Raw genomic sequence first — 14,626 nt, 5'->3', positions numbered from 1 at the left:
CACTGTGGATCGAAACCACACACCAAGAAAATCACATGAATGGCAAATATACACAATCAAAGAACAAAGACATATCATATTTTCTGGTCCTCACCAAGAAAAAGCCTGTTGCATTTATGCAACTCTCACTCGCACACAGTCTCGATGGAAAATATTAGGAAATAAATTTTACACTTTGAGCTCTCATGTATTTATCAACATAGGTTCCTGATTTAGATTACATGACACAAAACCAATCATCTGGTGGACTTAACAACATCATGCATAAATCAACGTGGATTCCTGAAATAAATTACATGACACAAAATTCAAGAAAATCACAGAGTACGCTTTATCCTTCAACACATAACTGAACATTGGTCTCTGAAAAAGATTACATGACACGAATATTCCTCAGCATGGTCATTTCATTAGAGACAAGCAAAACTAAATGTCGCAATATAAAAGTCTCGTCCACAGCATCAAAAGTAGTGACATGGACAAACACCAATATAAACCAACACAAAATACGCAGCTAAAATAAAACTCTCCTCATAGAAACATATACCATCCTCGCCAACCACACGGCAGAATGACTCAAAAGTGGAGATTCAGTCTCCCAAAATGATGCAGCAAATGCCAAAAACATCTGGAGTCCAACCCTTAACACACACTGCTCACAAATCTACTCGACTCAAGTTACTTAATCATGAAAATGCAGGCCTATCAAATGAGGAACACGTCCTTTTACTCATTATCACACAAAATATCACATGTCCTAAAGTTGCCAAACTAATACAAATATAAATGACATCGTCTAACATTCGCTTTCAAGAAAAAGAAACAAATACCGCGCTGGTCACAAATTATAGCACTGGCGCTTGTTAAGTTAAACTTTAAAAATAAATAGCCAACTCAGTAATAATACAATAATTAGAAAATGAGCAATTACAACATAGACATAGACCATGTCTGAAAATCTGAAAGTTACTGAAATACCTTATCCTTTCACGTTGAGGAAATCGCATTGATAATAATAATAATATTCAAAGAAAACTGATTCTAATATTCGGAACTTGGAATACGAAGCGTTCGAGGAACTTGTGAATCAGTCACTAACTCACACTCATCTTTTCATTCAAATAATCATGAAGATGATGCTACCAGAGGTCGTGGATCCAAACTCCACCATCCCACACATTCTCATTCACACTTCATTCACTAAATCAGGGAAAACGTGACGGCATGTTTTCGTACACTTTGAAATCCCATTATCAATTGAAGCTAGTCCTACCTGACTTTAATTTAAATCCTTTTTATATTTACATTTAAGCGCCAAGATGTTCACTGCGTCTCAGACATCAGAGGAAATTAAATCAAAAATATACGAGGATAAAGCAAGAAACTGACTTGTAGAAAGAATGACGTTAACCCCTCAGCTATAAAATCTGAATAAAACAAAAGCAAGCTGTGACCTCATGCAACAGGTCCGCATGTACTGTACAGTTATTTACATTTACAAACTTCCTAACATTTATAGGAATAGGAAGTAGACCTTCCAAACAACAGCTAAACCTACTAAAATTAAATTACAAAACTAACCTATCCCCTTGGCTACATTAAAACACTTGCCCACATACATAATTACATTGCAAATCTAGTACTCATCTATTTGTTGATTCGGCCGCCTGCCTATGGACAGCCGGCTCCCAATCCTTTTAGCCAACGATATTGACTGTGATGCCTTCAAAATTGAACTGCATCAGTTCTTGGTTCTCCATCCTGGTGTAGAAATGTGGTCTAGTCGTCTTGCTGCTTCTGCCGGTTCGGAGGTTGACTAAAACATCTGTTCTTTCATGGTATTGAAAAAACTGGGTCAAGAAAACCTGCCAGTTACTGTTTACTACTGCCGGAGTAATTTCCAGGCTGTGATAAACCAGTTCCCATTCAGCCGCGGGACAGCCCTTATTATCTAACTTCGTACCTAGGTCAAATTTTCCCCACTCGCTCCATACTTCAGCTGTGTTATGTCACAACTCAAACATCTGCAAACAGTACACAAATGCTGGACTAGAAAGTGTGATGTTCATGTCCTCGGAAAAATCTACTTTCAATAGGCAGGCAACTATGCATGTAAGTGACTATATCGGAAAGATACTAAATGCATATTTATCTCAGTTAAATCATGAATAGTTAAGTGCAGTCTGAGCGTATAGGGCTAAAATGTTTGAAGTCCCCACATGATCAAGATACATTTCAAACTTGTGTCGTATGACCTCCTAGCCTCTTGCCAGTCTCCCAAAAATGTGGTCCGTTGGTCCTGGCCACTGTATTTATATTATTTCCTTGTTCTAAACTAAGCACATTCAAGTTGGGTGCATCATATAGAAATCCCTCCTTCTTAATATAGCTTGCGAACAAATAGACCATCGGCTCCAGGCTTCCTGTTGAAATTGCGAAATATACTGTGAATGTATTTGGTCCCTGCAAGTTACAAAGACTCTGTGAAATGAAATTTCCCCTGTCCTCTCAAATATGAATGATTAATTAAATGAATTTAACTTAATTAATTGAATGAGCACTACAATAAGGGCTCATTACTTCTACCATCATTATTTATTTCACTACCCAGGTAACAGTATTCATCTACTTCCTTTAAGACTTCATTTTGTAACCTAATATTTCCTGCATCTTCTATCGTTGTTCAACCGCACTCCATTACTTTCGTTTTAGACATATTTATTTTCATCTTGTATTCCTTTTCCAAGACTCTGTCCATACCATTCAGCATTTCTCCAGATCTTTTGCAGAGTGATATAAAATAACAATATCATTGGAAAATCTCAGGGTTTTGATTTCCTCTCTTTGAACTTTGATTCCCTTTCCAAATTCTCTTTGTTTTCCTTTATCGCCTGTTCTATGTAAACATTGAAAAGGGGAGGTGACAAACTGCAGCCTTGCCTCACTCCTTTCTGGATTGCTGCCTCTTTTTCAAAGCCCTCGATTCTTATCACTGCAGACTGATTTTTGTATAGATTGCAGATAGTTCTCCTTTCTCGGTATCTGATCCTGATCACCTTCACAATCTCAAACAGCTTGGTCCAATCAACAATACTGAATGCCTTTTCTAGATCTACGATCCTCTAAGATCAGACGTAAAGTCAGGATTGTTTCACGTGTTCCCACGTTTCTTCTGAAGCCAAATTGATCTTCTCGCAACTCAGTTTCAACTTCTCTTTCCATTCTTCTGTAAATAATACATGTTAAAATTTTGCGGGCGTGAGATACTAAATTAAAGGTGCGGTAGTTTTCACACTTGTCAGCACCAGCATTCATGGGAATAGGTATAACAACATTGTGCCGAAAATCAGTTGGCATTTCTCCTGTCATATACATCTTACACACTAAACGGAATAACCTCTCCATGCTGGTTTCTGCTAAGGCAGTCAGTAATTCTGAGGGTATGTCATAAATTCTCGCTGTCTTGTTCCTACTTAGGTCTCTCAAAGCTCTGTTGAATTTTGACCTCAAAATTGGGTCTCCCATGTCATCAGCATCAACAGCCTCTTCTTGTTCCAGAACGTATCATCTATTTCTTTACCTTCATACAATTGTTGGATATGTTCCTGCCATCTTTCTGACTTGTCTTCTCTCCCTAGAAGTGGTTTTCCATCTGAGCTTTTAATATTCATACACCTAGTTTTCCTTTCTCCAAAGGTTTCCTTGATTTTTCTTTATGCACCATCTACCTTTCCTAGGACCATACAACCTTCAACATCCTTGCACTTCTCTTTCAGCCATTCTTCCTTAGCTACCTTGCACTTTCTATCCACTTCATTCTTTAATCGCCTGTATTCTTTTCTGGCCCCCTTATTTTTTGCATTCTTGTACTTTCATTGTTTGTCCATCAGGTCTAGTATCTCTTGAGTTATCTGTTGTTTCTTAGTTGATCTTTCCTTTATTCCTAATTTTTCTTCAGCAGCCTTACTGATCTCATTCTTTGTAACTGTCCATTCTTCCTCTACTGTGTTTCCTTCAGCCTTTTCATTTAGACCTTGTGTTACATGTTCCTCGAAACAATCCCTCACACTATTTTCTTTCAAATTGTCTAGATCCCATCTCCTTGCATTCCTTCCTTTCTTCAACTTCTTCAATTTCAGATGGCATTTCATGACCAACAGGTTGTGGTTAGAGTCCACATCTGCTCCTGGGAAAGTCTTGCAATCCAACACCTGGTTTCTAATCTCTGCCTAATCATAATGAAGCCTATTTGATCCCTTCCATTGTCTCCTATCTCATTCATGTATACAACCATCGTCCGTGGTGTTTGAACCAAGTGTTAACAAGGACTAAATTATGATCGGTGCAGAATTCAATCAGCCAGATTCCTCTTTCATTCCTTTGCCCCAATCCAAATTCTCCTACTATGTTACCTTCTCTTCCTTGGCGTACCATTGCATTCCAGTCTCCCATCACAATTAGATTCTTGACCCCTTTTATATAATGTATTAAATCTTCTATCTCCTCATATATTCTTTTGATTTCTTCATTATTCGCTGAACTAGTAGGCATATAGTCCTGCACTATTGTGGTGAACATTGGCTGGGTATCTAACTTGACAACAATAATCTATTCACTATGCTGGTTGTAATAGCTTACCTGGTGCCCTATTTTCTTATTCATTACTAAACCAACTCCTGCATTTCACCTGTTTGATTTTGTGTTGATAATTCTCTAGTCGCCTGACCAAAAATCCTCCTCTTCCTGCCAGTGTACTTCACTTATACCAACTACATCTAACTTTAGTCTATTCATCTCCCTTCTCAGGTTCTCTAACCTACCAAAACGATTCAAACTTCTAACATTCCACGCTCCGACTCGCAGAATGTCAATATCCACCTTCCTGATGATTACCCCCTCTCATGTAGTCCCCACCTGGAGATCTGAATGGGGGGGATTATTTTACCTCTGGAATATTTTACCTGGGAGGAAGCCATCATCAGTACATCATTCATACAGAGAGAGCTGCATGTCCTCAGGAGTTAGTTACGGCTGTAGTTTACCGTTGCTTTCAGCTGTGTAGCAGTATCAATATAACTACGCCATGTTAAGTAATATTACAAGACCATATCAGTCAGTCATCTAGACTGCCACCCTTGCAACTTCTGTAAGGCTGCTACCCCCCTTTAGATGAACCGTTTGTTAGTCTGGTCTGTCATCAGATACCCATCCGATATGGTTGCACCTACAGCTCGGCTACCTGCTTCATTGGGACACGCAAGCCTCCCGACTGCAGCAAGGTTACATGGTTCACAGGGGAGAGGAACCCAAAATGAAGTTGTAATTCATCTTTCTAGTTTTCTTCGTACTGCCAGAAACATGTAGGCTGTCTTGCTCCTCCCAAGCCATACAACAAATGGTGGACAAATCTCACCATGTTATTATTTTAGTAATAAAGACATTTTAGACACTTTTACACATTTCGAGGGACCCAAGGAATACTGGTGTAAATGGTTGAAAGTGGAAATCATGGGAAACAGCTTATAAATGTGACACTATCCAGGAAACCATATCTTATGTTTGTGACAAAATTTTACACTACAAAAGGATAAAGGCAAGAAGGGCCAGAAATACTCATTTTTACATTTGAACGCCTTTTAGACAGTAGGTCGAGAATTAATATTGATTTGAATTATTCTTTGGCCACCATCATTTTCAGTATTTTTTTTCCTGGTATCACATAGAATCAATCTGGACAGACACACATGCACACACCTCTGCACATTTTCCTAATTTTTATCCATATCCTTGGGTGAATTAGTTTTCATGTGCATGGTATAGGTAATTTAGTTATGAAATGTATTAAACTCAAATATGCTCCATTAACTAATTTATAAAAGTCCTACCTTTTTCTGTTCCAGTGCATATTGCTGAAACCTGTCGTAGACTATATAATATCCCAGATGACACTGATGTGAGACTGTGGAGTTATACAACTAACTACTTTCAACCATTAGAAATGACTAGTAATGTTCATTACGAAGCCTTGTATACAGACCAGACCATTGTGGTGGAAACGTCCGTGGAGGGTGGAAGCTGCCATCGACAAGAAAAGTAGTGAGTTTCATAAGATTTATAGTTTGTGTATTACAGTATTATCACTCTTTTACACTTTTCGAGGGACCCAAGGAATACTGGTGTAAATGGAAGGAAGTGGAAATCATGGGAAACCGCCTATAAATGTGACACTGTCCAGGAAACCATATCTTAAGTTTGTGACAAAATTTTACAGTATGAAAGATAAAAGGCAAGAAAGACCAGAAATACTCAGTTTTAGATTTAACGCCATCTGTTCGCCTGATCCTTGTGAACTAGGTAATGAAAGCTATGACAGTGTTGTCACCATATGGAAATTTTTTTAAAAGAAGCTTGGAAACAGATTTTGCAATCTAACAAAACCATACCTTGTGTTGCAGTGGTTGTTTAACGTTGGCAACTTACGGTATGATTTCTTCAATGATGTTCCTGCGTTGTCTTTTTGTATCAAAATATGAAATAACCAGCTTGTGCATCAGGATATTGTATGGTTGCAGTTGTAGACTTCATTTACTTGGCTGCTTAATTTAGAACTTGTATTTTAACTAAAGTGGACTGCTTGCACAGGAGCCCGGTCATAGTGCTGTGAGGCAAGGGAATCTCCGATTTATTTCACAAGTGACTGATGTTATCCGCTACAGCCAGCGGAGATGTGGAGCAAGAAAAGATTGTTGTAGATATATGTAACTCTTTCCCTAGTGCACTAATATTCCTGACTGTATTCAGGAAGTTTATAATGTTTGTTTTCCTTCATGTTTCAATTCCAGTGGTGAAATTGATAGTGAATGTGATCAAGGAGTCACTGTGAAAGTATAATGTCTGATGGGCTTTCTCATATTCCACTATATGACAAGTCATTGGTAAAGTACACATGTTAAATACATATTTACGCTTGTTTGTATGACCATTCATGCATTTGGATAGTCTGAGGTTCGATTTCAAAGACCAGAATTAGTGTATTATTTTCTGGTCTAAACTGTCTAAAAATTCTTCTTGTAGGACGAAAATCATGTTCACACCTGCCAAGTATTCCGGTTTTTCCATAAAATGTACGGATCTTGAGTGTGTTTTACGGTTGTACAGATGAACAACATTATTGTACGGATTTTGAATATCCGCACTTGTTTTCGCTTTCTGCCATCAAATTGGATTAGTTTGTCTTTCGATAGTAGCTGGTAACACGAGATTCAGTGTTTGAAATTTGATTGGTAAATGTATCGACAATCACATTATCGATTATCACTGTGCTTTTGTCACCTGTTCGACTTCAACTGCTACTTCATTCACTGAGATGTTCCCAAACAAGTAGCAGGCTGTGAATTTATATATAACAACTTTAGTAACTGTGTCGTGCTTCATAGCAGCTGAAAGGTTTTGTTTGTGTGTGGGTGTGAGTAACATTGGCAGTAGTTCTGAAACTCATGGAATTGTGTGAAAAATTTGTAAGCGATTTAATATTTTTAGTGCTGTTTGTAATGAGTTCAACTAAGAAACAATATTATCAATCTTTCAGGGAGGCATATTCTGCTGAATTTCCTTGTTTTATACGATCACGGAAAGGCAAAATATTAGCATTCTGTTGCCATGTGCTCGTGTGATATAAACGTTCCTCATGTAGGAAGAACAGAATTAGTAAATCACATTAAATCTGTTACACATCTCCAATATAAAATTTAAGGATGGCAGTCAGAAAATTAATTCGTTTTTCACCTCTTCTGGAACTGACCCTGATATAGTAAGAGCGGAATGCTTGTTCACTTCATTTTTAATTGAACATAATATCCCGTTAGCTGCTGCTGATCATGCTGGTGCTCTCTTTAAGAAAATGCTTCCAGGTTCAGAAACTGCAAAAAAAAAATTATGGCTGTGGTCGTACAAAACCCACACACATTTTGAAAGAAATCGCTACAGATTCAAGAAGTGAACTCGTTGGTTACATGCAACGTGAACCATTTTCTTTAGCTGCATATGGGAGCAATAATAGTAACGATAAGCTTTACCCTATTGTCATCACCTGTTTCGTGGCAAAGCAGGAAAAGATAGTTAGCTCGGTGTTGTCTGTCCCAGCCTTGGTGGGTGATTCAACGGGATGTAATATTGGTAATTTGGTAATTTCACAGTTAGAGTGTACAAAATACCAATGCTTTAATCATGATTGGAAAGAAGAATGGAGTTGCTGCTGTTTTAAGGGAAGCACAGTCATCTGTCTTCGTACTGGGTTGCTCATGCCATATGAGTAACTTGATTGCTGAGAAAGGTGCAAGCAGTTTGCCTGTTAAAGTTGATGAACTATTAATCAACATCTTCTGTTATTTAGAAAAGAGTTGTAAGAAGAAGGAACACCTGAAGAAAGTCCAAGAGCTTCACAACAAGGAAACGAAGAAAATAGTGAAATGTGTTTGCACAGAATGGCTTTCTTTAGGAAATCAATCAATCAATCAATACCGATCTGCATTTAGGGCAGTCGCCCAGGTGGCAGATTCCCTATCTGTTGCTTTCCTAGCCTTTTCCTAAATGATTTCAAAGAAATTGGAAATTTATTAACATCTCCCTTGGTAAGTTATTCCAATCCCTAACTCCCCTTCTTATAAATTAATATTTGCCCCAGTTTGTCCTCTTGAATTCCAACTTTATCTTCATATTGTGATCTTTCCTACTTTTATAAACGCCATTCAAACTTATTCGTCTACTAATGTCATTCCACGCCATCTCTCCGCTGACAGCTCGGAACATACCACTTAGTCGAGCAGCTCTTCTTCTTTCTCTCAATTCTTCCCAACCCAAACATTGCAACATTTTTGTAACGCTACTCTTTTGTCGGAAATCACCCAGAACAAATCGAGCTGCTTTTCTTTTGATTTTTCCAGTTCTTGAATCAGGTAATCCTGGTGAGGGTCCCATACACTGGAACCATACTCTAGTTGGTGTCTTACCAGAGACTTATATGCCCTCTCCTTTACATCCTTACTACAACCCCTAAACACCCTCATAACCATGTGCAGAGATCTGTACCCTTTATTTACAATCCCATTTATGTGATTACCCCAATGAAGATCTTTCCTTATATTAACACCTAGATACTTACAATGATCCCCAAAAGGAACTTTCACCCCATCAATGCAGTAATTAAAACTGAGAGGACTTTTCCTATTTGTGAAACTCACAACCTGACTTTTAACTCTGTTTATCAACATACCATTGCCTGCTGTCCATCTCACAACATTTTCGAGGTCACGTTGCAGTTGCTCACAATCTTGTAACTTATTTATCACTCTATAGAGAATAACATCATCCGCAAAAAGCCTTACCTCCGATTCCACTCCTTTACTCATATCATTTATATATATAAGAAAACATAAAGGTCCGATAATACTGCCTTGAGGAATTCCCCTCTTAATTATTACAGGGTCAGATAAAGCTTCACCTGCTCTAATTCTCTGAGATCTATTTTCTAGAAATATAGCAACCCATTCAGTCACTCTTTTGTCTAGTCCAATTGCACTCATTTTTCCCAGTAGTCTCCCATGATCCACCCTATCAAATGCTTTAGACAGGTCAATCGCAATACAGTCCATTTGACCTCCAGAATCCAAGATATCTGCTATATCTTGCTGGAATCCTACAAGTTGAGCTTCAGTGGAATAACCTTTTCTAAAACCGAATTGCCTTCTATCGAACCAGTTATTAATTTCACAAACATGTCTACTATAATCAGAAAGAATGTCTTCCCAAAGCTTACATACAATGCATGTCAAACTTACTGGCCTGTAATTTTCAGCTTTATGTCTATCACCCTTTCCTTTATACACAGGGGCTACTATAGCAACTCTCCATTCATCTGGTATAGCTCCTCCGATCAAACACTAATCAGATAAGTACTTCAGATATGGTACTATATCCCAACCCATTGTCTTTAGTATATCCCCAGAAATCTCATCAATTCCAGCCGCTTTTCTAGTTTTCAACTTTTGTATCTTATTGTAAATGTCATTGTTATCATATGTAAATGCTAAATTATCTTTTATTAAGTGTTAAACATGACTAGTATATGGTTCCTCTGTAAATATGTAGTATAAAATTGTTTAACCTCAAAATCTATAGAGTCGATAGCGGTAGAAATTTCTATAATGTTCGTATGTTAGACTTATTGTACTATATTTGGTGTATATGAAGGGTTCTGGAAACTTACTGTAAGGTTTTACTATCCAGATACATGTAGAGACATTAAGAATGTTGTAGATATTTCCATGTACATTTTTAAATATTGAAAGAACGTTCGAGTACCCATTCGACTAGCTGGTCAATCGATGTTTCGAGTGTGTTTCATTAGAGTGTCGTAAGAACTCTTCCAGAAGTCGATCATTCTAGATGGTTGATCGAGTAGTATAAATATCGAGCTGTCAGTCAGTGAAGGCAGTTCTTAGTTCTAAGTTCGCAATTCTTAGTTCTTGGGACTCAGGCAAGTGATGGACTGTTGGGCTCTGAGGTGGAGTCAGATCATTGGATTCGAGTGAGTGAGGCGGGAAATTCAAGAGAGAGTATGTTATAGTGCGCGCGTCAGTGTTGTTGATATCTGTACTTGTCAGAATCGACTTCAGGGTACTCAGCTATTGAGTGTTGTATATAGTGTCATTTGCTACTGTGTATAGTTGTGTGTTGTGACGTACAGTGTAAATAAAGTAATTTATACAAGGAAGTGAATGTGTTCTCGTGTGATATTTATTTACGTCAAATAAAATCGCACCGTAGAACGATACACTACTTGGTTTGTTTAAAGATGGGGTGCTTGTCAATGCTCAGTGTGCATCAACTACTAGCTTAACATCATTTACGATCGCAAAAGTCGAGCCTGGTAGTTCCAAAGCCAATGAAAAGAGGAAAGCTACTGAGTCGTCAGAATGGTTGATCCCAAAATATTTGCATGTGTCTCAAAATCTGACACTCCTGTGCTGAAGAATAAGAAAGAACAGAAATCAAAATTGTGAAGAAAATTTTTATATGGTTCTTGTGCCTTCCTGTATGCTGTCATTCCTTTGTTTGAGAATCTCAGATCATTGCTGCCAAGCAAGGACAGTGAGTCAGTTGAGGATGCAATGAATGTTCTTCAGAACCAATTTGTAGCTCTTCAGATTGATGACTGTGCTACTTTTGAGTGCGAGAATCTGACAGATGGCACCAAATGGGGTCGCTTGATGAACATTCGTGGAGTTGATGGTGTTCCTAAGTATGATAGTATATCCAGCCTAATGCTTTCTGTTCTGACTCTACCGCACAACAATGCTGAGTGTGAACATGTTTTCAGCTTGGTGAAAAAGAACCAAAATCAGTTTAAGTCCTCAATGTCAAATGAAATTCTGGATTCTATTTCTGTTTTGAAAACCAGAAGTTATGGTCCATGTTACTCGAGCAGTTTTCCTCCAGAATTTCTGAAGAAAGCAAAGAAAGCAACACATCTCCATCTGTCCTCCCCAACCTGTGATGGATAACAGCCTGCATACTGTGAACTTGACAGAATTTTGTAAATAAGTGTACATGCGTAGTTTAATTTTGATGGTGACATTTATATTGTGACCCGCAATTTTAACACTAGAACGGCAGAACTTTCCTCATACCTATAAAGGCCGCAGGCAGTCATTTTGACTGCTGCCGCTTACTGACATATATCTAGCATCCAGGATCTGGGAAACATGTGAATGTTCAATTATTAATTTTAAAACAACATAGTTAACAATTGGGATATATTGTGTACAGTTCAATCCATTGTTAAGTATTAATAATTGTTCATATTCTCTCACTTCTAATTGGTAACAATGAAATATTTTGATGGACTTGCTATTGAATGCCTTTATGAAAACTTATGATAAAAATAACAGTTTCTATTTGTTTACAAGCCTATTTAGGCTCTTGACAAGCAATTTATGCAAGTTATTACCTCACACAAACATTTTCCACAGACTACTTTGTTGCACGAAGAACATGTGTCAGAGGTTTAGTTCTGTTTACAAATGGAGTTCACTTGACATTGTTGTCGCTTACTACTGGCACATTGGACCTGAGTCTGAGGCTCAGGCTGAAGTGTAAGGAGTTTTTTTGTTTGCTAGTGGTTTTACGTCGCACCGAACAGATAGATCTTATGGTGACTATATGTAGGGAGTTCAATCAACTGGGATCTTGTCTTCACAAAATCAGATCTTAGTTCTTGTATTACTTCAAGAATATAATCATGTCGAGAGATTCTCTGTCCCGTAACTTCCATGTAGACTATCCATGAATTTATTGCTGCTAGATCAAGTACGTTGTAAAATACATGTACAGGCCACCTTCGGCATCCAGCCCTGTTGGTGTATATACGCACCATTTGATCAGCTGCATCCGCACCATACTCAGATCCATTATAAAATTCAGTAGTACTAGGGAGGTTCTTGTTATCTTCACTGACTTGAACGCTTGGGTGTAGAATGCTTAGCAGAAGCACATTCTTGTTCACTTTTCCTTTGTATACTGTGAGAGTAGTGTGATCTTCCTTCTGGAGTACGACAGTCTCTCTCATACAGATTCATACGTAGTGCTTTGATTGACTCCGACCGAGCTCGATAGCTGCAGTCGCTTAATTGCGGCCAGTATCCAGTATTCGGGAGATAGTAGGTTCGAACCCCACTATCGGCAGCCCTGAAAATGGTTTTCCGTGGTTTCCCATTTTCACACCAGGCAAATGCTGGGGCTGTACCTTAATTAAGGCCACGGCCGCTTCCTTCCCACTCCTAGCCATTTCCTGTCCCATCGTCGCCATAAGACCTATCTGTGTCGGTGCGACGTAAAGCAAAAAAAAAAAAAAAAAAAAAAAAAAATTGACTCCGCGATTTCCTTCCTCACTCGATTGATTGTTCCAACAATACTAATTTTCTTCTCTTTCAGTCTCTTAGCCAACTTTACCGATGTAAAGAAGTTATCAGTGGTCACGTTATGTCCTTTCGTGAGGTATGGGTCCATAAGTTTCAGGACAACATTTCCAGGCAGTGACTCATGGGCAGGTCGCATTCCATCTTTCCCAAGATAAGGAAACCCATTGCACATATACTTAGAATCAACGTCACCAGTAGCCAGAATTTTATGCCAAATTTATCTGGCTTGTTGGCCATCTACTGCATGAACCTGCACCAAGCTTTGCTGGGGAGGAGTTGTTCATCTGCTGTGACATTCACTCCTGGTTTATAGCACACATAACAATTCTCAATAAATCTATTCCAAATAGCAGAAGCCAAAGCAAATTTATCTGTCAGTAAACGAGTGGATCTAGTTTTATGGAGATCAAAGCACAAATACCTTAGGATTTCTTTGAACCTGTTCCTTTCCATAGTGTTGGTAAAAACAGGGGGACCCCATAAAGAACCACGTGTGATCTACGGCTAGACTAGTAAGTTTATAAGCTCCACGGGTGTATAATATAGCAATAAAATCATCTAATTCTTCCAAAGAAATAGACCAGTTGTTGTCCATTGTCTGTCTGTGAGCTTCAGTCTCTGTGCACATCTTTCACCATGGGTGTGTCAATGAATAAACGTCAGGCACTAACCTTGTTATTAGTCTCTACGTTATGCTTAGCGTGAGAAGTAGGCCCTGCTGCCTCTTTCAGTACATGCTGAGCAGCCATCCTTCCAGGGGGGTTCCCACTACTGTCGATAACAGTCCAAATAGTTGTTCCATCCGTACCACATAACTGATCCCCTGGTGCAAATGAAGAAGACTTTACCAGTTCATGACCTCTCTCACCTCGTCCCCTTCCTCTTCAAACAGGTGGCCCGCTGCTAAGAGACCATTCTCTGCTGCAAGATTGATCACGGTTGGTTGAAGGAATAACTGCATCTATCGTAGGTGGGAAGTCCACTGGGTGAATATTTTCATTAGCCGAATCACTATCACTATCCGACATATTGCCACACTGTTGAGGTATAGAATCCTCATCGTCACTCATTACATCTATATCTGATAATGTATCTTCGTCACCTGATTCATCTTCTCCTAGCTTTTCAAGTTCTGCTAATAATTGAACAGGAGTAAGTTTTTGCCGCCGAGCCATTATTACGCACTGTGCTACACAAGGGACAGGCACTAACTCGTTCACTCGTGACCACTGCTAGAGGCATACTATTTAGTTATATCATACGCCCCTATAGCACCACTTGTAAATATATCACAGGAAGCAAGCAGTGAGCAGAATAGAGCTCACCATACCAAGGAAGTGAAGCGGTCAAAATGACTGCTTACGGCCTTCCTAGGTATAACAGATAATATCGGTGTTCCCTGATCATCTACGGATGTAATTTTTGGCGTGAATGTACATAACCCTAAAAGATTAAAAGTCACAAAAGCACAACCTTGTGCGTAAAAAAGTACAAGCGTGGAAACACCATGAAATTCGCTAACGGTCAAAATGACCGCTCTGGCCGTTCTAGTGTTAAAATGCAGAAAAAAACTGTTTGTGTTCTGTGTGAACTGTTCCCAGTGTTAAGTGAAAACAGATGAGCACTCATCAGGATGTAACTTTGTGTAA

The 14,626-nt window shown here is 38.7% G+C and overlaps 1 protein-coding gene across 1 annotated transcript in view; it reads left to right on the top strand.

The window, feature by feature from the left end:
- LOC136863513 (ubiquitin carboxyl-terminal hydrolase 15) overlaps positions 1 to 14,626 on the top strand; it is a 463,080-nt gene that overhangs the window by 189,369 nt on the left and 259,085 nt on the right. Inside the window, exon 6 of the mRNA XM_068225978.1 lies at positions 5,901 to 6,096. Coding sequence (XP_068082079.1) covers positions 5,901 to 6,096 — 196 coding nt within the window. The remainder of the gene's footprint in view (positions 1 to 5,900; positions 6,097 to 14,626) is intronic.

The sequence above is a fragment of the Anabrus simplex genome, chromosome 2 (assembly GCF_040414725.1).
Source record: "Anabrus simplex isolate iqAnaSimp1 chromosome 2, ASM4041472v1, whole genome shotgun sequence".
Classification (NCBI taxonomy): domain Eukaryota; kingdom Metazoa; phylum Arthropoda; class Insecta; order Orthoptera; family Tettigoniidae; genus Anabrus; species Anabrus simplex.
This window is presented reverse-complemented; position numbering and strand designations above follow the sequence as displayed.